We start from the raw sequence: 22615 nt of genomic DNA, 5'->3' as shown, positions 1-22615 counted from the left end.
ACTGTCAAAGAAAATGTAAGTTTCAACATAATTAAGTAAATGAATGCTCATAATGCATCCTTTAATCTGTCTTTTTTCCACATTTTCTCTTATTTACCACTTTCTTGAGACAACATCATTTTGCTTAAAACAGCAGTATTTCTTCATCTCTCTGTCATGGAGTGTTTACATTTCTGTGACAAATACATAACATGTCGACCATGCAATCTGTTTTGTCCTCTAGCTGTGAGGATTCATGCAGCACAACAAGCTTACCCCACAAACACAGATATAACCTTCCTGGTTGTAGCTGATGTGCCAGTCCCTGTGGAGTTTCTCTGGTACTTCGGAGACTCAAAATCCGCCAGAACCACCTCAAAGACCATCACCAAAAGATACTACACTCCCGGCAGGTACAACACACAGAAACAAATATTTGAAATACAGTGTAGGTGCTGTTTTGACTATAATGTAGCTGATTTATTCTATTATTAATTACCAAAAAATTGTTCAAATTAATTATGTGACTATTTTTTATGACTTCAAAATGATGTCAAAAGTGCTCCTAATCTTCCAGATTTATAGATTAACCTCTGTGAATGTGACTCTAATAGCATTTTTAAGTGTTCAAATGTTGTGTTTCTCCTTTAACTAAAGCCATTTTTCCATTCATAAGAGCCAGAAGGGTAAAATATTTGTGTCTCATCACAGTCAACATCTGGTGACAATGGATGTGATTACTTTTCCATTTGCAAATTATGTGGATACCTCAAGTAATCAGTTTAAGAGCTTGTGCATTTACGTTGCTGTAAACTGTGTCGAAAAAATGAGGACAACCTTAGCTTGAATGTGTATATACTGAGGCATGTAAACACAGTGGTCCATGTTCAGGATTTCAGTTTTTTCGATATTTAAAATCCTAAATATACATTTATAAATTCCTAATTTTCTGGGTTTTTTTTTTTTTTTTTTTTTTTTTTTTTAGATATTTAAGCAATTAAATCATCAAAACTATCTCATAACTGTAGTGAGAGAACAACAAATAACTAAAATACATGTAGACACAGTACATATATCTTATCCTGAACCTTTGATAGCATACAGGATAGTATTTACAACACTTAAATCCACCATTCAAATCCGCCTCTCTTTGATGTAGGTATGATGTAGTCGTAGTCGTGTCTGGTGGTCGGATCTCCCTCACCTCTGAAGTGTTCCCGCTGGTCATCCAGAGAGCAGTAAAGCTCAACAGGCTTGTCCACCGGGCCTCTGTCCTGCAGAACCACACAGTGACGCTGCGTTGCCGGGTCAACGTGGGCACCGATGTCATCTTCCTGTGGAGCTTTGGAGACGGACCAACAAGGCTGGGACAGAGCACAGAGCAGCACATCTTCCACGAGTGAGCAAGAAAGTTTCACTATGAATCTTGATGTAGCGTTAGCTTTAAGTTAGCTCAGGCAAATTCAAATGTGCATGGTATATCTGCTTAACTAAAATGTGTATTTGTGCTTCTGTTCTGTATGTGTTTCTCTCTGCAGGACAGGTTCACAGTGGAAGTGATTGTATCTAACCTGGTGAGCTCTGCCTCTCTGAGCAGTTACATCTTTGTTGTCGACCAGCCATGTCAGCCTCCACCAGTCAAAAACATGGGGCCTCTCAAACTACAGGTACATTTCACCAGCATGACTGTATGGCTGAGTATATCTAAAAAGATCCCGTCTCCTAGGTGCGAAGATATGAGGTTATCCATCTGGGGGTGACCTATGAGACTGAAGTTGACTGTGACAAATCAGGAGGCCTTAACTACACCTGGACCTTGTTTGACTCTGCAGGCCAGGTCTTCCCTTTGACTCTCACAAACACTCACAGACAGAGCCTCATACTGCCAAGCCATCTCCTGCACTATGACGCCTACACTGCCATAGCCAGGGTAAGTAGCCAACGAAAACTGTTGTGCATGAAGGAGAGAGGAGACTCCATCACAATTAACAGCCTTAAAATATCAATGTTTTGTTGGTGGGTTGCCAAATAGTAAGATAAGGAATGTTTATAATTGATCAAGTGGTGCACAGACTCCTTGAACTGTCTGAAAATATAGTTAGAGTCCATCCTGTTTTGTTTTAATCCAAACAAATGTTATTGTTATTGTGAAAATTCAGACATTTTCAGTTGACTGTTTTTCACTGTGATACAAGAAAATACTATAAAATGTAAATTGGCCCATGTACAATCTCACCTTTTGTGGCAAATTGAGTGCAGACACAATTAATTAACATGAGTGATTGTGATTTGACCCTGTAGCTGCCGTTGTTCTGCAGGTTCAGGTTGTCGGCAGTGTGGTGTACAGTAACTACAGTGTGAGAGTTCAAGTGATACCCAGCCCTCCTATGGCGTCCATTCAGGGCGGCACCAACGTCTTCATTAACAACAGAAACACCACCGTGGTAACCCTAGACGGGCAGAGATCTTACAACCCTGACTTCCCCATGAACCCAGTCAGGTAGAGAGAAACTGCACTGCATTCCAATTTTCGATTGGACTCAAATGTGCATCCGAACTTGACTCTGTTTTTAATTTTCTCTTAATAGCTTCAGCTGGGCATGTAAACCAGTCAGCTCCATCACCAGATCCTGTTTCAACCAACACGTTACCACTTCCTCTTCTGTGCTCACATTTCCTGCTAGTTTCCTAAAACACAACTTTGACCAATTTCAGTTCACACTCACCATCAGCAGTGGAGAGCATTCAGCTTCAACAGAGACCTTCCTCACAGTTACATCAAATGTAATTAGGTATGAATTATGTAACAAAAACTAAATCACTATATCCCAATGACTATAACTACACAGTATTTTTTGGAAAGTTGAAGATTGCTTTGAATTAACCTGAACTGACTTTTAACATGTACTTAAATGTTCTCCGTCAGTGCCTTGTGTGAAGACTGTGATGTTTCCCAACAAAACATCCAGTACACCTGGAGCCTGTACTTGGTCAATGCTTTGTCCAAACCTGTCACAGAAGGTAAAACACTTGTAAATTGCCAGTGTTTCATTTGTTAGAGACATTTTCAGCATATTATATCCTATTCTGCTCTATTCTAGTCCCATTTTGTTACACAGTGGATCTCAGTGCTCTTTCCACCATCAGTGAGGGTCCTGCTACCTCTCTTCAGACTCCTGGGACTTCCACCCTGCATCCACCTGCTGCAGATGCTTCACACTACACTCATACTGTCCCCCTGAGTGAGAATGCTTCTGAAACTGCAGCCAAAAAGCAAAATCCGAATGTGACTGACAGCGAGACATCATTAAAGAGGAACAGAAACACGTTACACATCACCGGTGTGTTATTAAATGTGACTGGGGGGATAAAAATGGCAACCTCTGAGCTTATTCCCAAGTGATCACCTTAGTGAAAACAAATTCTGAGGGGACCAACGGTATAACTCACTAAATTTGACGTCTCCCTTTTAATCCTCACACAGGTTTGACAGACCCTGAGCCACTCCTCAGCTCTTCTCCAGTCAACATAAGAACAGCAGAGTCAGGTAATAGTGGGGAGCTGTTTATACTACCATAATACTGCTGGCTTTTATTGGAATCCAATATTTAAAAAAAAAAAAGCCCCAAAGTGTTTGTGTCCTGGACATCAATAAGGAAACCTACAAGAAGTAATTATGTGCAAGGTCATAGTTACAGTAAAATTGGTAGTTTATGAATTATTTAACAGAATATCCTCTTTATGTCCAGGAGAGGAGCCCATTTATCATCCTCTGGGAGAGTTTCTAGAGCCTCTGTACTCCTCCACTGAATACTTGCCCTTGACAATGGTAGCGGCCAGAATGATGTTATCAGCAAATTCCCTATTGACTCAGACTCCTCTACTGACTGGGAGTTTTCTTTTCCTGTCCCAGAGAGTGGTGATGTGGGAGATGGACTGGGTGAGAAAAAACATATCTGAAACTTTGGCTGTCACAGCTGCAGTCAATCAAAATCAAATTGAAACTGAATCTGGTCTTTGAATGAGGAGGTTATCAGTCATTCTGGCTGATTACACCTCTGTTCAGGTTGAAGTTGGGTGGAAAATTATGTGAGGTCACACTACATATACTAATAAGATTGATAGTGTGAGGGAAATGTGGACCAAGCGCAGTCTGTGTACATATACACAGTCCAAAGAAGATGTCTAATCAGGCACAATTAGTGAAAACTAGGTGTAACATGGATGTATAAGGTTTTAAACCTGCATTAACCACTGTTTTAGCCACTTGGGGGCAGCAGAAACAAACTATTATCACCACATTGACACATTATCATCTTATAAAGTAGATATAGCAAACCTGTTAGGAAACAGTTGCCTATTTACACATCCAGCAGATATGGAGCAACATTAGCGTTTGAGTCATGTTTACACTAGTTTGTTGCTAACATTTCACATAGTAATTTAATCCAATGTTAATATAAATATATTGATTACAGCAGCTTTAAGAAAAATATTATTTATGAAATATAAGGAGCAAAATCAGCCAGTACATGAAAAAAACAATTTTCAAACCAACTCACAGTAAAATGCTACCATGTAAAAATAGGAAACCAAACCACTTAATTTCTATGTCTGATCCTAACATAATTAGTAACTTCTTTTATGTGCAGATTTTCGGTGTGAATCTGCAATGTGCATTAAAGCTGATCTGCTCTTATAGATTCAGATTATGATGTTCCCTTCCTGAGCACAGAGGAGGGAGACCCAGGAATCTCAGCAGGAAGACCCACAGGTACATACTGTATGTGTTTGTATATGCAAATTGTCACGTGTAAAAGGTTATACATTAACTTGTATGTATTCTCAGGTGTGGATGATGACACCTTCAGTCCAGAAGATGACTCAGTGTTTGATCCAGCATCACATGTCGATGAGGGGAGTAATCTGGTGGATTCCAGGCCGTCTATGGTGATCCAGGAGCCAACCTTGCTTGATTTACCTCGAGGCCCAGTAGATAGAGCGTTGTTTGAGTCCTACACTTACACAGGTACATTATTCAGAAAACTCCACAAACACATATTTCCTCTCTCTTTTTCTGTATCTCAGTTTTTAGTCATCATTTTCTCTCTGTCCGTCTTTACAGGAATTTCCTCCCCTTTGTTCAGCTTCAGACCGTTCAGTCTGAGACCGGGGAGCAGATACATGTTGGGGGTTACTGCCAGTAAGTTTAATTTTTGCTAAAATGCAATAGGCAATACACAAACCCATAAAAGTGCATTTATACATCTTAACTATGAGTGGTAAGGGGGGTCAACTGGAAACTGAAAGTCGTATTCTTGCTGATTATGGTCATTGTTACAGTTGTAAAAGTATTTCGAAGTACTGGAGGTCAAAATGAGTCATTAAAGACAGGCCAGAGAGCTCTTTCCAAACACAAAGGAGCTATGATATACAAATTGATTGTTGCAGATAATGTCTGTGAGGGTGGGCCGAGCAGCGAGGCACAAAAATGATGAGTTGCAGGCAGAGTTCAGCAGTCCAAGTTAATTTTATTTGCCGTCAGTGGAGCCTCATGCAGATATACAGTGGACATAAATATCTGGCCAAAGTGGAAAGAAAAAAAAAAAAAATAAAAATAACTAACTAACCAAAAATAACCCCTTTCTCAAAAATAGGAGAATACACAACAACAACAAAAAAAAGAAATCAACTCTAAACTGCACTTTGGCTATGACCCCTGAGATTAGGCCCAAGGCAGGAGCTGCAGACTGAAGCTGTATCTGTCTGTATGACCAAAAGCCTGGAGTCACCTCAGACTTCTCCCTTTTATACAGGTGGACTCCACCTACTCAAGAAAACAATATCAATTATCTCTTACAAAACACTCCAAAGGACAGTAATATTAAATAATAATATACGGTCAAATAGAAATTCATTTGAGTTTACTCTAAAATATGTTTTTCCCCAAAAACAGGCAAAACTGCACTTAGTCTCTTCCCCTGGGAACCCCTCTACTTAACCCGGTGGACTGCACTAGATTGAGTTTGCCAGTTCCTGGTCTGACAGAGGAAGAAAGAGCACAACAGAGAAAACAGGTGAAGCATAATTTAAACTCAATAAACTGAGTACTTGTAACACAACTGCAATGTGTCCTCTTTTTTTACCACCACATTTTAAATGTGTGTGTTACCGGCGCCAGACATAGGGGAAATCTGGATCGGCAGCAAAGGTTACACAGGCAAGGGCGCACTGTGTAGCCGATAAAAACATGGTCTGTGGACTGTGGATTAATAAGGGAGAGAGCCAAAGTTGGCGTCTTGCTCTAGCCGATGCTCATTTAATATTGACACAACAGTATAAAACGGTACATATTTCTCAGTTACATCAGTTTCCTGAAACCTACAGCTACAAGCTTCATATTTCACATTCACACCAAAACATGTTACAAAAATAAAATAAATGTTGAAACCAAATTCACAATAAACAATATAAAACATTTTGTCTAACAAAAAATAACTTCACATGAATTCAAAATATGACTTACATTTCTAAATAAATAAGAACAGGCTTAACTACAATATAATGTAATATATGTATAAAATATAATCTATATATATATATATATATATATATATATATATATATATATATATAAATTATATTACCCAAAACACACATTTACTTTACTGACATTACTACAATCACTCCTATTTTAACACATACACCACAGTTACACTCATCCTACACTGATATGACGTACACAGAACCTTTCTGCAACATTAGCATAACACTCACCTGCACTTGCACTTAACCTCTTAAAAAAAATGGCGCGACTCTGCCTTGTTAACGAGCGACCGGAAGTGAAACTGGTTTGAATATAGCATATCTATTTACCATTAACTCGCGGCTGACTGGCTTATACTCTAAAACAATCTTTTAAACACATTTTCATATGTTACCACATGCAAAGGCCTGTAACTTTCACTGACAAAATACTAGAAAACCGAAATTCACGGAGGTAAATATTATCAATGGCGGCGCCCACGAAACATACAGCGACAAAAATACGTTCCAAATACATCTCTAAACTATGTCACAACTTCACAGAACGATTTGCAATGCATTTACATTAGTTAGTAAACAAAGCTAATCATAGAAAAGCAAGTTTTAACATACCTGTGGATTAATAAGGGAGAGAGCCAAAGTTAGCGTCTTGCTTTAGCCGATGCTCATTTAATATTGAGCTGCGCATGAGCAGAGCAGATACAAGTGACCTCCCTCAGGTATCCACAGTGGCATTAGAGCGCTTCCTACTGACATCTATGAGTATTGACCTGATGTCAAAACTGTATAAACAGAGTTAGATTAGTTCAAATAATTAGCAAAAAATTAGGGGGTGTCTGTTTACATAAAAAACTTTACATGTGGCATTTCCAACCCATTACATGTGCATTGTACAAGCCAATGTAAGCAAACACCTACACATTAAGTAAACAAGCTGTTGGATAAAAATCTCTGACCATCAAGAAGATTGAGAGGAGAGGGCTGCTGATGCACATTTGTGTGCGTATGTGGCATATGTGCCTTACTCTAGGGCACGGGCTTCCCTGTGACAATGTCAGTGTTAATGAAATAACAGCAGCAAGGGAAAACTGCAGTCATCACATAATGTTCTAATTGTCCTGTAAGAGATTGACACTGACATTGATTCTGTGTCAGCCCATCATTTGTTTTCCAAAGGAATATTGGAGGGATGGATCTGGATGCTAACACTGTTGTTCTGTTTTATCTTTTGAACTCAGAGTCTCAAAGTAGTTTTCTGGGCCGGACTCAGATATTCTTAAAAACCAACCCTGCACCAAAAGGAATGACGTGCCAGGTGCAACCGATCAAAGGGTCGGAGTTATACACACACTTCAGCATCTTCTGCACCTCGGGGAAAGAGGTATCTCCCATCTCACATACACACATTTACACAAAGAAGTAAATGACCAAGCACTTAAACTTATTACTTATTTGACTTTCTCTGTGTGGGAGTGGTTTTTCAGTGCAGGAAAAAAAATTAAAGGCTAATTTGATCGTCTTTTGAACAGTAGTACTTTTTAAATGTATTTTTAGTCCTTGAGAATACTCTCAATCGCTGAAGCGAAGGAGCTAAATTGCCACTCACAGTGAAGTTGTGATTGCTTAATGGTGCCATAAGTACATGCTAAGATGTAGTGACATTTTTTAAATTTATTTCCCTACATCACACTTACTAATCCACTGTCCCATTCACTGGGAAAGTTCAGATTTTTACACTCTAAATACACTCAAGGAATCTGAACATCACAAACTACAAATGTATCTCCAGCTTTTGTTTCTTTACATGATTCCCTTCATGTCAACCCTCACCCTCAAGTTGTGTGTGTATGTGATTGTGTGTGTGTGTGTGTGTGTGTGTGTGTGTGTGTGTGTGTGCCGAAGGACTTACTGTATGAGTACAGCTTCAGTGTCGGAAACAGACCTCCCAGGATATTGTATCAGGGGAGAGACTTCCAGTACTACTTCAGCCTTCCTTCTGGAGACCGCAGCGACGACAATAAAGGTAAACATACTGACCATGATTCATGACTATTAAATTCCACACAGATGTTTTATCAAGACATATTATCACAGAAATTTCCCTTTGATTGTTTGAGTGACTGAACGTCATTGTTTCCACAGTAACTATTTACACAAAGATCAGAAACAGCACGTATGGAACAGCCACTAAACCCTGTCCTGTCACCGTCCAAGTCCAGCCAAGCTTCCTCAGAGACTCCTCTTCCCATCATGATCCTGATCTGGAGCTGTAAGGAAGGTTTCACAAACTAGCAACCCAAAACATTGTTCTTACAAATTACTTACTATTGATTTATAAATCAATAAAACACTTAATTAAAACTTAAACCCCTTTTTAAGTATTCCTTATCAGGAAGTGGTACTCATAACCCTGCTCATTTAGGTTTCTAAGCAAGTCAACTGTCAGTTTTTGTCAATATTTTGTATTGTTGTGTTACTAATTTCTCTCTCTCTCCAGTTCAGAGTCAGGTCTGAAGAACCTGTCAGCTCTGGTGCAGCTTGGGAACAGTGTGGAGATCCGTAACTACATTAGTCTCCTTTCCAGCATTCTGAACAGACTCAGCATGGACACCAAGGCCAACACACACGCACAGAGACGCATACGCAATATACTCATTTGCACAGTGTGTGAACTCGAGAGCAGCGAACAGGTGCACACACATATATGCAAGACTGACAGAAGAACATTCATAATTCCCTCAAATATTTTCTTTAAGCTTCTCTGACTCTTTTGATAACATGTAATTTAATCCCAGGTATCAGTGGTGGACAGCATCCACATTCTCAACAACCTTTTACAAGTCACAAGTCAGGTAAGTGAACAATTGCCCTCTTTCATGGACTTTAATGGACAAACAGATGCTGATAGATTCATGCTGAAAGATGAAAATTGTTTCTCACACTTGCTTTATCCTTCTTAGGTAACATTAGCCAGTGCCAGACGGGTGAGAGCTCACATTCAGGCCATCTCAGAGCAGTTTTCTGAGTCCAGTGTTCCTGTCTGGTACCATCTGGACCAGAAGACACTGAACAGCCTGGTCACCCTGCTCTCATACAGCCTGCAGGCTGCTGTCACCAGTTATAACTTCACAACCAACAGTGCTGACATTACACAAGAAATGGAATCAGACTCATTTGCTGGTGAAAACACAAGAAATGCTATAGCTGATCGAAATGGCTGCATATCACACTCGTCCAGTGGTGTTTTTATTAAAACATCTATTTCAACAAAGCAGGTGATGCGGCTTGTAGATGATATTCTGCAGACTGCTTCAGATCTGGTGAGAAAAAACAAACATGTTTCCTCACACTCACTTACTTTTTTTGCACTTCCATTTACTTATCATAAAAATCCTACATCCAATGCTCATTTAATGTAACAAATGTTGCAGATTATAGTTTTATTATATTTACAGATTATATTTACATTTTTTTTACATTTCCTCTCCCTCCTGCTCTCATTCATCATCCACAAAAAAACCTTCATGTTTTCTGAATAAATCTTTGATGCAGAATGTGTAACTCAAATAGTCAAACAAGGTTTAAGCAATGTAATGTGTAAAAAAGAGGTATACTGTATCATCAGTGTTTAAAATGTGTGTCCAACATGTCTCATAGTTTGTAGATATTTGAGTGATACTTGTGATCAAAATTTTAAAATCCAATTTCCTCTGTTTTTCTGAAAGACAAAATATAACAAGACAATAAGCAAGACAATGCTCATTCGGTGCAATAAGTGTCTCACTGTCTTCAGTGAATGTTTTAAACAATCATAAAAAATGTCTAGCTCCAGGTGTTTGTTACTTGGCCCTGCTGAATGCTGACTTTGCGAAGCCACCCAGACACAATCACCTGAGCAGCCAGGTCAACTACAGTCTCACAGCGGACAGCAGCCTGTGTTTGTCCTAGAATGGCCACCAGGGGGCCTGGACACACATTGGCTGCAGAACACAGCAGGCAGACACAAATACTACAGTCAACTGCAGGTAAGGCAGGGGTTGTGTGTGTGGGGGGGGGGGGGGGCATGAAAACATGCAGTTATGCACAGACACTAAAACACCCACACACACTGCAAAAAAGAACTACACATTGTGATGTTTTACAGAAATTAATCACTTCATATTTCTCTGTATTTCCTGTTTGTCTCAGTTGTCACCAGTTGAGGCCATTGACTGTGGTGCAGCAGCAGATCCAGAGCAGCCATGACACAGTCGATCTGGACCCGTTCCTAAGGTGACCTCATCCTCCTGAGGCTCAAAAAGAGCAAAACAAATTTCTCTGTTACTTTAACTGTAGCAGTAATTTGGACCTTTTCTTTACTAGCACATGGTCCTGTACGACACAAACATCATTCTGTGTGACAGTGCTCTGTGTGCTGGTGCTGTGTGTTTGCCTGTACGTCCCGGGGGTTGGTGGTGTGTAGGAGAGCTGACGTCATCTCCTTGGAGAATCAGAGAGTCCACTACCTTACTGACAACTCTCTATGTGACCCATACCTCTATGCTGTGACCATCCACACTGGTCTCTACTCTGCAGCCAGTATGAGTGCAAAGGTAAGGCTGTCATTTGTTCCTTCAGACCAGCAGAGTTGGTCACACTGCTTTTAATTTATTGAAGCTGACTTGTGGTTCTTTAATAATTGATCATGATCAGTCATGACCATAAGGGTCGTCATTTGGATGCTGCTGTCTTATCAAAATGACATTTGCAGTACTTTGATACCAGGATATTCTTGCTGTGTTCTCTCTTCATAAAACAGTTGTATATGGAGTCACAGAATATTGTCGTGCTACTACAGGAGTTGTGTAAAGCATTTTTCTTCAAAATGCTTTATGAAATTATTTTAATTACATATGACATCCTCTTCATATTAATTAATACCAAAATGTAACTTTTCTTAAACTGTGGAGAGGTTGTTTGATATTGTCAGTAGAGAACTTTTTCATCCTGTGTCTTGTTCATGTAATCAGACAAAAACACACACACAAACAGATTATTTGGATTTCATATTTTTAATAGTGTAATGTTGAAACTTCATGCAATCAACTGTGGTTGTTTTTACAGCTGACCTCACATAGCAAAAAGTAGGAATCCACTAAAAGTAGTACGATTATAGGTACTATCATGAACACTGCAGCCTGCGCAGAGGACCAGATAGATCATATCTCCCTTTTCCAGTTGAAGAACAAATCCATTAGACACATTGACATAACCATTGTTAACAACTTTATCAAAAGAGTAAGTCATTTGCTCGCCATTGTGATACAGTCTAATTCCTACTGAATTTGTATCACGTGTTTCAAAGCCATTGAATCTGAAGTAGTAGGCTCCTCTGACTGGGGCTATAAAGACACCTGCAACAAAGAAGGAATTCAGTCTTTTAATTGATTTTGTCAGGCTTTATAGGTGTGTGTTAAACTCTGGGAATTTGTTGCCAAGTCTGTTATGTTAGACTGTGTTAGAAATCTAATCAAGGAGTCAATTCAGTGAAAACACAAACCAAACCAAATACAAGTGAGAACTATCAAAGCTTTCATAGAAGCACCCATTAAAATAAAAAAGACTGCCAAATAGAATAAAATTAGCTATATAATACTTTAAAATATTTGCAAACTATGTAAAAGAGAAAGTCCCTTCACCAAAATGGCATCATGTATATCCCAGTATAACATACTTTATCTGAAAGAGCTTTATAAGAGCTTCCAAACCAGAACTAGCCTACTAAGAAGACAAGAAATACAAACAAAGAAAAAAACATTTTAAAAAATGGCGAGACAGACAGTTTCAAGAGAGATATTCCACACTTGGACAACTAGGGATACAATAAAAGTTATGCATGAAAAGGCAATTCCAAAAAAAATGATAAGTTGGATCATAAATCTATAAGATTGTGTAATAATTCAAATAAAATCAGTGTGAGTAGGTTAGAGAGGTATATGTACCTGTAGTTGGGCTATAAGCCTGGCCGATGTTGGTGAAAATTTTACTGAACTTAAGTGTGATTTCAGTATTGAAAGGTCCAACTTCTCCTGCGTCAGTAAGGCCGACAGAAAACGCCACCTTTGGTCGTTCTGTGTGAATGTGGAAGACACACATAGAGAGAATATTTTCCTCTCACATCAGTAACAGCTGCAAAATGTCACTTCTGCCTCATTTAATAACTGTATTCATGTCACTCTGCATCCTGCTGCACAGAGGATGACCCTCGATTTACCATTGCCATTCTCACTGCTACCATAATATGACATTTTCACTTTTTAATAATGATATAAGCAGCTCACCTGCATTCTCTCCCTTGAGCTCCTCCACTTCATTTTCATTGGAGCTCATTCTGGCCTCCAACACTGTAAACACATTTAATATTTTTATTTTAAAGGAGGTCAACTACATAACTGGAATTTAAAATACGTGTATGTGTACCTAATGAACTGGGAGCTGTGTATTTTGCAGCTTACCGGTGTTCTCCCTCTTGAGTTCCTCCACCATGTTTTCAGCAGTGTTCAATCTGGCCTCCAAAACTGTGAACACATTTCTAGTTACTATTATGAAAGATTTACAGTCGATCAACAGTCAAGTGTAAAATGACATGAAAATTGGTAATATGTGAAAATTGCATGTATAAAACCAGGTTTTCACTGGCGTTCATTCTGGCCTCTAAAACTGTGAATATATTTAAACTTTTTTTACCAAAAATCTTCATTTTAAATCTTAGATATTAATCTCAGTAAACACCTTAAAGATTTAGTTACATTTCACTTTTGAGCTTGACGCGAAAAGCATCACAAACATAAATTAATTATATATCATTTAATAAAATGTAAATATCTACCTGCATTCTTGTTTTCACTGGCTGTTAGTCTGGCCTGTATGGCTGGAATAAAAGCAGTAAATTAGGGTTAGGGTTGCCACCTGGCACAGGCAACATATCCTGCGTCAGTAAGGCCGACAGAAAACGCCACCTTTGGTCGTTCTGTGTGAATGTGGAAGACACACATAGAGAGAATATTTTCCTCTCACATCAGTAACAGCTGCAAAATGTCACTTCTGCCTCATTTAATAACTGTATTCATGTCACTCTGCATCCTGCTGCACAGAGGATGACCCTCGATTTACCGTTGCCATTTTCACTGCTACCATAATATGACATTTTGACTTTTTAATAATGATATAAGCAGCTCACCTGCATTCTCTCTCTTGAGCTCCTCCACCTGGAGCTCATTGGAGCTCATTCTGGCCTCCAACACTGTGAACACATTTAATATTTTTGTTGTAAAGGAGGTAAACTACATAACTGGAACTTAAAATACGTGTATGTGTACCTAATAAACTGGCAGCAGTGTATTTTGCAGCTTACCGGTGTTCTCCCTCTTGAGCTCCTCCACCACGTTTTCAGCAGTGTTCAATCTGGCCTCCAAAACTGTGAACACATTTCTAGTTACTATTATGAAAGGTTTATAGTCGATCAGCAGTCAAGTGTAAAATGACATGAAAATTGGTAATATGTGAAAATTGCATGTATAAAACCAGGTTTTCACTGGCGTTCATTCTGGCCTCTAAAACTGTGAATATATTTAAACTTTTTTACCAAAAGGCTTCATTTTAAATCTTAGATATTAATCTCAGTAAACACCTTAAAGATTCGGTTACATTTCACTCTTGAGCTTGACGCGAAAAACATCACCAACATAAATGAATTATATATCATTTAATAAAATGTAAATATCTACCTGCATTCTTGTTTTCACTGGCTGTTAGTCTGGCCTGTATGGCTGGAATAAAAGCAGTAAATTAGGGTTAGGGTTGCCACCTGGCACAGGCAACATATCCTGCGTCACTAAGGCCGACAGAAAACGCCACCTTTGGTCGTTCTGTGTGAATGTGGAAGACACACATAGAGAGAATATTTTCCTCTCACATCAGTAACAGCTGCAAAATGTCACTTCTGCCTCATTTAATAACTGTATTCATGTCACTCTGCATCCTGCTGCACAGAGGATGACCCTCGATTTACCGTTGCCATTCTCACTGCTACCATAATATGACATTTTGACTTTTTAATAATGATATAAGCAGCTCACCTGCATTCTCTCTCTTGAGCTCCTCCACCTGGAACTCATTGGAGCTCATTCTGGCCTCCAACACTGTGAACACATTCATCATTTTTATTGTAAAGGAGGTAAAATACATAACTGGAACTTGAAATACATGTATGTGTATCTAATAAACTGGCAGCAGTGTGTTTGCAGCTTACCGGTGTTCTCCCTCTTGAGCTCCTCCACCATTTTTTCAGCAGTGTTCAATCTGGACTTCAAATCTGTGAACACATTTCTAGTTACTATTATGAAAGATTTACAGTTGATCAACAGTCAAGTGTAAAATTTATAATATGTGATAATTGCATGAATCTGTTTAGCACTATTTGAATGAACCTGTATTCTCTTGCTCCATCTCCCTCAGCTCCAGACTGTGTTGGATCACCATGTCTCTCAGCTCCTTCAGCTCAGCCCAGATATCAGGGGTGATGTTAGTCTGATCACTGGTTGCTTTAACACCCAGGATCTCAGACTGAACCTCTGTCTGAGTGATATCATTCTCTCTCACCCCTCCACTCTCACCCTGAGCCCTCGTCCAGTACACACAGAGCAGCAACGCCAGAAAAGCTGCAGCACTCCTCATTGTGAAATATCACCTCTTTAGACAGCAAGATGCAGTCTGACACGTCTCGCTCACTTCCCGTCTTTATATACACGTAAAACAGGTCATTGAACTTCTGTATGAGAATGAAACAGGTGTCTTTGATAACAAATATAAAAATAACACCAAAGATCCTTGAACACTGAACTGAGTTTAAAGCAATCAACAAGTTAGAATGATGTTCTTCCCTTCAATATAACAACATTAAAGGACGGGTTCACAATCTTTCACAGTCAGGTGCCCTTATGAACATTAAATATTCCTGTTCATACTGAACATTAGAAGATCCCTTCAAAATGCACTTATAATGTAATTGATGGGAGCCAAAATCCACAAGCCTCCTTTTGTGCAAAAATATATGTAAAAGTTTATCTGAAGCTAATATGAAGCTTCAGCCATCCAAATGAGTCAAATCAAGTAGATCTCTTTCAACATTACAGTCTTTTTAGTGTAAAAGTTCCTCTTTTGTTACTATACTTCCACTATAGCTCAACAGGGAAACACTGTGTGAGGAAACACAAAGAGGGAATTTGATGCTAAAAACACTGTAAATGTGGCAGATATCCACCTGATATGACTAACTCAGACTGTTGAAGCTTCATATTAGCTTCACATCAACTTTTAAATGCATTTCTGCACAAAATGACTTTTGGCCCCCATCACTTACATTGAAAGCACATTTGAAGAGGATCTTTTAATATCCAGTATGAACAGGAGGAATGATTACAGTGAGGAAAACCTCTTTCACTGTTTTTATACACACCTGACTGTTGTTTTAAGACAGCTTCGAAAAGTTGTGAACCTTTAATGTTGAATGATCATCAGATCCTCATCAGAACTAAACAGGCGATAAGTGGGATTTCAGTCTCTGATCTTTTTGTGTGTATGGGTTTGTTTTCCCAGACTCAGACATGTGTTGCACACATGTGAACATATTTAACATTAATATTATTATGAAGTATGTTTATGGTCAACAGGTTTCAAATTTTTACATAATCACTATGTAGGCCAACCTGTGCTCTTATTTTCACACACTGTTACTCTGACCAGAAGATCTGCAATAGAAGGCAAAATTAATAAGCAGATTAATAATTGATCAACAGCCAGATATAAAATATCATATTGAACTTGTCTCTGCTAAATACATAAATGGCTGATGGCTGATACTCTCTGGTCAAATTAAAAAACAAAAAATGGAAATATACAGTATATCCACCATAAAGCTGATATAAAAGTTACATGGGTGGATCAAATCCCATATAAATAGATGTGGGCCTATAAAACCACTGGCTGTTAGTTTGGACCAATATGACAGACAGTTCTGTTGCATGAGCTGCAACTAAAGCAATAAACTACTCAGAACAGTCATTTCAATAATATACAAACATTGCATGAATGTGTGAAGCCCTGTGTGACTGACATTAATACACTCACCTGTATTCTCTTGCTCCAGCTTCTCTATCTTGCTCTTGCTGTTCCTCAGCTCCACCCTGTGTTGGATCATCATGTCACTCAGCTCCTTCAGCTCAGCCCAGATATCAGGGGTGATGTTAGTCTGATCACTGGTTGTTTTTGACACCCAGGATCTCAGACTGAACCTCTGTCTGAGTGACTGGTAGGTGCAGGGGGCAGTATATAATAATATTAATGTTATTTACTTTACAGTAATGTTAATGTAACGTTAGCTTGATAGTTTGGATAGCTTTACTGCTGATGTATTGTTTGTCCACAATTAGTGTAATTAACACCATACAAGTTAAAGTTCTGCTTCATGCTCTGTCAGACTTTTAAAAGGAAGCTTTTTACATTTCCAGAGTAAGTGAAAGAATCAGGAGAGAGGAGACAGAAATGAGGAAGAATTGCAGGATGTAAAAGTGTTGAAAGAAAAACAAGGAGAGAGTAAAGAAGACACAACTGATTCAAGATTGAAAGAAACAGTTTAAGGAGGAAAGAGAAACACATAGAAGCAGCCCAGGTGTCAGGTGATGGAGAGACATGAACACATTCAAAGCAGGAAAACTGGTAAGAAACTTACAGCTGTATATAGATACATTACTGTTCTGGTAAATATTTTTAAAGGCATAATCTGTTATCCAAATGTAAACTAAAGGACATCTTAACAAACAAAAGTCAAAGCACAAATTTGAAACCTGCTATAAAAGGACTAACAGATCCTTTAATACAGGTAGTAACACTACACAACAACTCTATTATCATGATGTTTTCACAAGCTGTTAACAAGTTGAAATAGGTGAGACACCAGCAAAAAATAAATAAATAAAAGAAATCTCTGTGTAAATATTTAAATACTTGGGAGACTATTTTCACATTACTGACAAGCATGTTTGGAAAAACTGACAATGACACATCGCAGCTCAGTGGATGTTTCTTATTGTTTTAAACCTTGAAGATGTGCTGACTAGAAGTAGAAGTAGAAGAAAAGTACTGTATATATCAGAAAAACATCCAGTGGTGAATAATCACAATTCATTTTGTTCTCATTTTGGTTGGAAAAATGTATATTAAAGAATCCTACAAAGTTGAGTCTTTATTCAGTGACATCTCCATTTTAAAAACAATTAAAACATCCAATAAGGTATTTCAACCAAAACATGTTCTGAAATACAGCAAATGGAGTCCAAGCATTTATAAATATTTTTGCGGTTTAGTTTGTTTTAAGATAAGACTGTAGCAGCTGATTTTGTCTCACTGTCTCTTGCACTACTTTTGAACTCTGCCTCTCTGTTATTTTTAGCTGTATTTTATAATCTTTAAAGATTCTCCCCTTTCCATCCCAGTTGTTGTATGTCTTGTAGTTTTATTGTTTTTTTTATTTCCTTGTAATTATGGGATTTGAAGAGCTATATGTTATGTCTGGATCAGAGATTGTCATCATATCAAAAGCATATTCTTTTCACCATTCAGGGGTTTTCGTTTTTGAAAGAAAATTGTTTTATATGTCGTTCAGTCAAACATTATAAACTGAGTCCTTCAGACAAAAATACTTCCATTCATTAACCTTTACAATGACAAAACCTTGGTCCTTACAGGACAGGACCTTTGTTTCATCAGGTGGGGGACAATGATATACTATGATGCAGTTTGTTGTAAGATTCCATGTTACATTCTGCTTGAATATGAGTTGCTATACTTCAACAGGTTATGCTATAAATTATGTTGGTGTATGTGGTTTTTAAAATCTTGTTCCATGTTCCCCTTTTTAACTTTAAGCAACTGACCCTCTAAAGGTCTCTGCACGGCCCTGCTGAGTGATATCATTCTCTGTCAGCCCTCCACTCTCACCCTGAGCCCTCGTCCAGTACAGACAGAGCAGCAACGCCAGAAAAGCTGCAGCACTCCTCATTGTGAAATATCACCTCTTTAGACAGCAAGATGCAGTCTGACACGTCTCACTCAAAACACCCCTGAAAAGGAGCACTTTCTCTCTAGGAGGGCAAAAATGCAGGTCCTCAAACCCCCTTTGAGGTCTATCTGTGCAAGTTCCTGCACCTCTTTAGACAGCACGATGCAGTCTGACACGTCTCACTCAGTTCCTGTCTTTATATACACATAAAGGTCACTGAACTGCTGTATGAGAATGAAACAGGTGTCTGATAACAAATTCAAAAATAACACCAAAGATCCTTGAACACTCAACTGAATTTAAAGCAAACAACTAGTTAGAATGATGTTCTTTTAAAATCATTAGTAGTGAATCCTTTAAAAACTACAGTTAATGTTGAAGGATCATGAGAACTAAATCGTTGATAAGAGCAATTTCAGTCTTTGATCTTTCAAAAGTGTGTATGTTTGTTTCCCAGACTCAGGTTGTAAAGGGCTACAACTGGGTCAGAGTTCATCTGATGTGTATTAACATGTGTTGTTTAAGTATTTATTGCAAATTGTGCTGCAGAGCAAAGCCAACACAACAAAAAACATGTACTATTCAAATATGTAAAGACTCTACTGCACTATTTTAAGCTCTGAGGAGCATAGACGGATCCACAGAGTGTCACTGTGGGAGTTGTGGTCATTCACTAACATGAGTTTAACAGTTAAATTTAACATCTTTATAAAATGTGCAAATGTTTTTTTATATATTTTAGGTGAGAATGTTCTATGACTTGTAGAGTCTTGTTCATCTAACCAGACAAAAACACAGACAAAGAGTTATTTGGATTTTATATATGCTTATATTTTTTTAACAGAGTAATGTTGAAACTGTGTAAAATTAACTGTGGGTACTTTACAACCGTACTCACAGAGGGAAAAGCAGAAAACCATCAAAGGTGGTATGATTGCTGCTCTCATCTGCAATAATGTAGTCTGACCAGAGAATCATGTAGATAACGTCCCCCTTTTCTAGTTGAAGAATTAGATCATTAGACACAGTGACATGGCCGATGCTGTCATTGTAGTCTGAACTATACATCACTCTATTGTCATTGTGATAAAGATAAAACACCAAATGAAGCTGAAGTACGGTCGTCCCACAAGGTGAAACTGAAGTAGTAGGCTCCTCTGACTGGGGCTGTGAAGATACCTGCATCAGAGGAGAAAATCAGTGAGGGGTCAGAATTTCTCCCCACATCAGTACTGAAAACTGGATATAAAAGAGCTGAATACCTGTAGTTGGGTTGTAGGCCTGGCTGATATTGGTGAAGACTTTACTGAACTTAAGTGTGGTTTCAGTATCAAAGGGTCCAACATGTCCTGCATCAGTAAGACCGACTGAAAACGCCACCCTTTGTCGGTCTGTGTGAATGTGGAAGACATGCATATTGAAAACATCACTGATGTGCAGTCTCTGAGAAATGTAACTGCATCTTTTGTTTGTAAAATATTTTCCTCACTGACATACTGCTTTTCAACCACACAATATAGTGACACTGCAGTCAGTTCAATGCTGATAGCAGCATTTTGACTTTCAATAATAATTTAATCAACTTACCTGCATTCTCTCTCTTGAGCTCCTCCACCTCGTTTTCATTGGAGCTCATTCTGGCCTCCAACACTGTGAACACATTTAAAACACTTATTGTAAAGTAGGACTATGGTTAGCAGTTTTCACATTTTTCCTTGATTACTGTGTAGGCCTACCTCTGCTCTTATTGTCAATAGCTGTTACTTTGACCAAAAGATCTGCAATAGAGGAGAAAAATTAATAGTTTAAATAGATTAGTTGATTAACAACCCCAGATGTTACATTTCTATTAAATGTTTTTGACTCCTTTCCAGTTACTTTTGCACATCAAATTTTGCAAAAACATGTTTTCTCTGCTCTTATTAAGTCATATTACACAAGACTTCATGATGCTTACGGAAGCGCCTCATTCCTGTCTTATTGTCAGTTGTTGTTACTCTGACCAAAGAATTTGCAATACAGGAGAAAAATTAAAAGGTTAAATAGATTTTGTGAAAATCAAAATGAACCACCGCACACTGAGATGACTACTGTGATTCTATTAGGAGCGAACAACATGTTTCGCCTGTAGCTTCTTCAGGTTCGCTCAGCACAATTGCTCAGAATTACTCACAGGTGAGATGAATACAACTGAGTCACATGACTAATTATCACTGTCTTCATTTTTTAAAGGTGAGTATTTTACAAAGGGCATGACAATAAAAATACATATTTCAAAAAACATGACATGATTAATATTACAGAGTTACAAGAATTTTACATCATTTAAACTTCATTAGATAGACTATCTCCTGTAAACAGGATGATCGATCCTACAGCTGTCCCTCTACATCATTAAATGGGAAAGGGTGACTGCCTAGTGGTTCATCTCTCCATAAGAGTCCAAATGGCCTGCGGAGAGTAATACAACTTAATATTTACATATCACAGAAAATAACTCAAATCCTGTGTTTCATTTAGTCGCCTTCTTAAGAACTGGTTAATCAAATGACCACCTCTTGGACTGGGTCACACTCTTTCAATGCTGATAAATTTGAGGGAAGTAGCTGACCCAAGGGTTTTTCTCCTTGCAGTGTCTAGCAATGGCATAAACCATATTTCCATTTCTAATTTCAGCCTTATGATCAGAAACTCTCAGTTTGAGATGGTGCTTTGTTAGGCCTACATACATTGAGCCACATGGGCATTTCAAGATGTAAATGACATGTGTAGAAAGACAGTTAGTGAATTCTTTTATATTATATGTTTTTCCTGTATGAGGGTGATTAAATGTCTTGGTATCAAATGTGTTTGAACAGTGTGTACATTTTCCACATCTATAATTTCCATGCACTTGTTGAGAAAGCCTATTAGTTTGTGCAGATTCCTTATACATAGAACTGACAACAGTATCTCTGACATTTCTGCCTCTTTTGAAGCAAAAACGAGGTCTAGAGGATGACAAATGATTCAAACTTGGGTCACATTCTAGGATTCTCCAGTGATGGTTTATAATCTGTTTGACTTGCATAGATGTACAATATTCAGACAAAAGATATTCTGTTTTCAGTGTGTTTAGGGGGAGGATTTAATAATTCTTCCTATACACATTGTTAGCTTTTTCAACAGTTTGATCAATGAGTGTCTGGTCATATCTCCTTTGTCTAAAACATTGAGACATTTCTTTAGTCTTAGTTTGATAATCCTCTTCTTTACTACATATTCTTCTCAATCTCACAAACTGACCATATAGAATGTTGCTGATCATATGGTCAGGATGGAAATTTATGTAAAATGGTGTTTCTGATTGATAAATAGATGTCTCCAATTTTCTGTTTTCATTAACAGTAATCAAAAGATCCTAAAAATGATTTTTTTCATGACTGTTTTCCATAGTAAAATGCAAAGTGAGATGAGTGCTATTTTTATATTCACTAAATGCCCTAAGTTCATCCTCTGGTTAAATAGATTAGTTAACAACCCCAGATGTTATATTTCTGTTAAATCTTTTGACTTCTTTCCAATTACTTTGCACATCACATTTTGCAAAAACATGTTTTCTAACATTATATGCAATTTTCATTTTTTAATGATGTTTTTGTAGCTTACCCATGATGTCTCTCTTGAGCTCCACAACCACATTTTCACTGGTGTTTATTCTGGTCTCCAAAACTGTAACATTTTTCACTAAAAGGTTGCTGTGTTCTCTCTTCATAAAACAGTTGTGTATGGAGTCATAGAATATTGTTGCTACTACAGGAGTTGTACTTTTCTTCAAAATGCTTTGTGAAATTATTTTGATTACATATGACATCCTCCTCATATTCATTAACACTAGAATGTTTTTTTTTTTTTTATTCACTGATAAGTGCATACATATATAGACAATATGGACAAACTAACAAATACAAAGGCAACAGGAGATGATATTGATTTAAAAAAACATAAAAGGAC

The 22615-nt window shown here is 38.0% G+C and overlaps 2 protein-coding genes, 1 long non-coding RNA gene and 1 pseudogene across 3 annotated transcripts; 1 reads left to right on the top strand and 3 right to left on the bottom strand.

Annotated features, from left to right (window-relative positions):
* The first annotated feature begins 143 nt into the window (after positions 1-143).
* Positions 144-10244, top strand: LOC122973009 (polycystic kidney disease 1 like 1-like). The gene is made up of 19 exons (XM_044340457.1): positions 144-392; positions 1139-1378; positions 1523-1646; positions 1706-1909; positions 2298-2479; positions 2568-2771; positions 2906-3000; positions 3081-3320; positions 3464-3526; positions 3729-3997; positions 4669-4753; positions 4829-5008; positions 5105-5182; positions 7764-7906; positions 8428-8548; positions 8668-8794; positions 9023-9215; positions 9321-9377; positions 9486-10244. The coding sequence occupies exons 1-19, from the start codon at positions 157-159 to the stop codon at positions 9942-9944; spliced, it is 3300 nt and encodes a 1099-aa protein (XP_044196392.1). The 5' UTR covers positions 144-156; the 3' UTR covers positions 9945-10244.
* On the bottom strand, positions 5491-6548 carry LOC122972708. Its single transcript, XR_006399819.1, has 2 exons — positions 5908-6548; positions 5491-5806 (listed from the first exon to the last, which is right to left on the bottom strand). It is a non-coding gene; the product is annotated as an uncharacterized LOC122972708 (long non-coding RNA).
* Positions 10245-11634: 1390 nt separating the features above from the next.
* On the bottom strand, positions 11635-15345 carry LOC122973008. The gene is made up of 9 exons (XM_044340456.1): positions 14994-15345; positions 14816-14878; positions 14643-14705; positions 13919-13981; positions 13745-13807; positions 13394-13435; positions 12846-12908; positions 12507-12635; positions 11635-11918 (listed from the first exon to the last, which is right to left on the bottom strand). Exons 1-9 carry the CDS (start codon positions 15238-15240, stop codon positions 11635-11637), a joined length of 1017 nt encoding a protein of 338 aa, XP_044196391.1. The 5' UTR covers positions 15241-15345.
* Positions 15346-16257: 912 nt separating this feature from the next.
* Positions 16258-22274, bottom strand: LOC122973007 (annotated as a pseudogene).
* Between the last annotated feature and the right edge of the window lie 341 nt (positions 22275-22615).

This window comes from Thunnus albacares, chromosome 21 (assembly GCF_914725855.1).
Source record: "Thunnus albacares chromosome 21, fThuAlb1.1, whole genome shotgun sequence".
NCBI lineage: Eukaryota > Metazoa > Chordata > Actinopteri > Scombriformes > Scombridae > Thunnus > Thunnus albacares.
The sequence above is the reverse complement of the archived record's forward strand: the minus strand, read 5'-3'. Positions and strand labels throughout refer to the sequence as shown.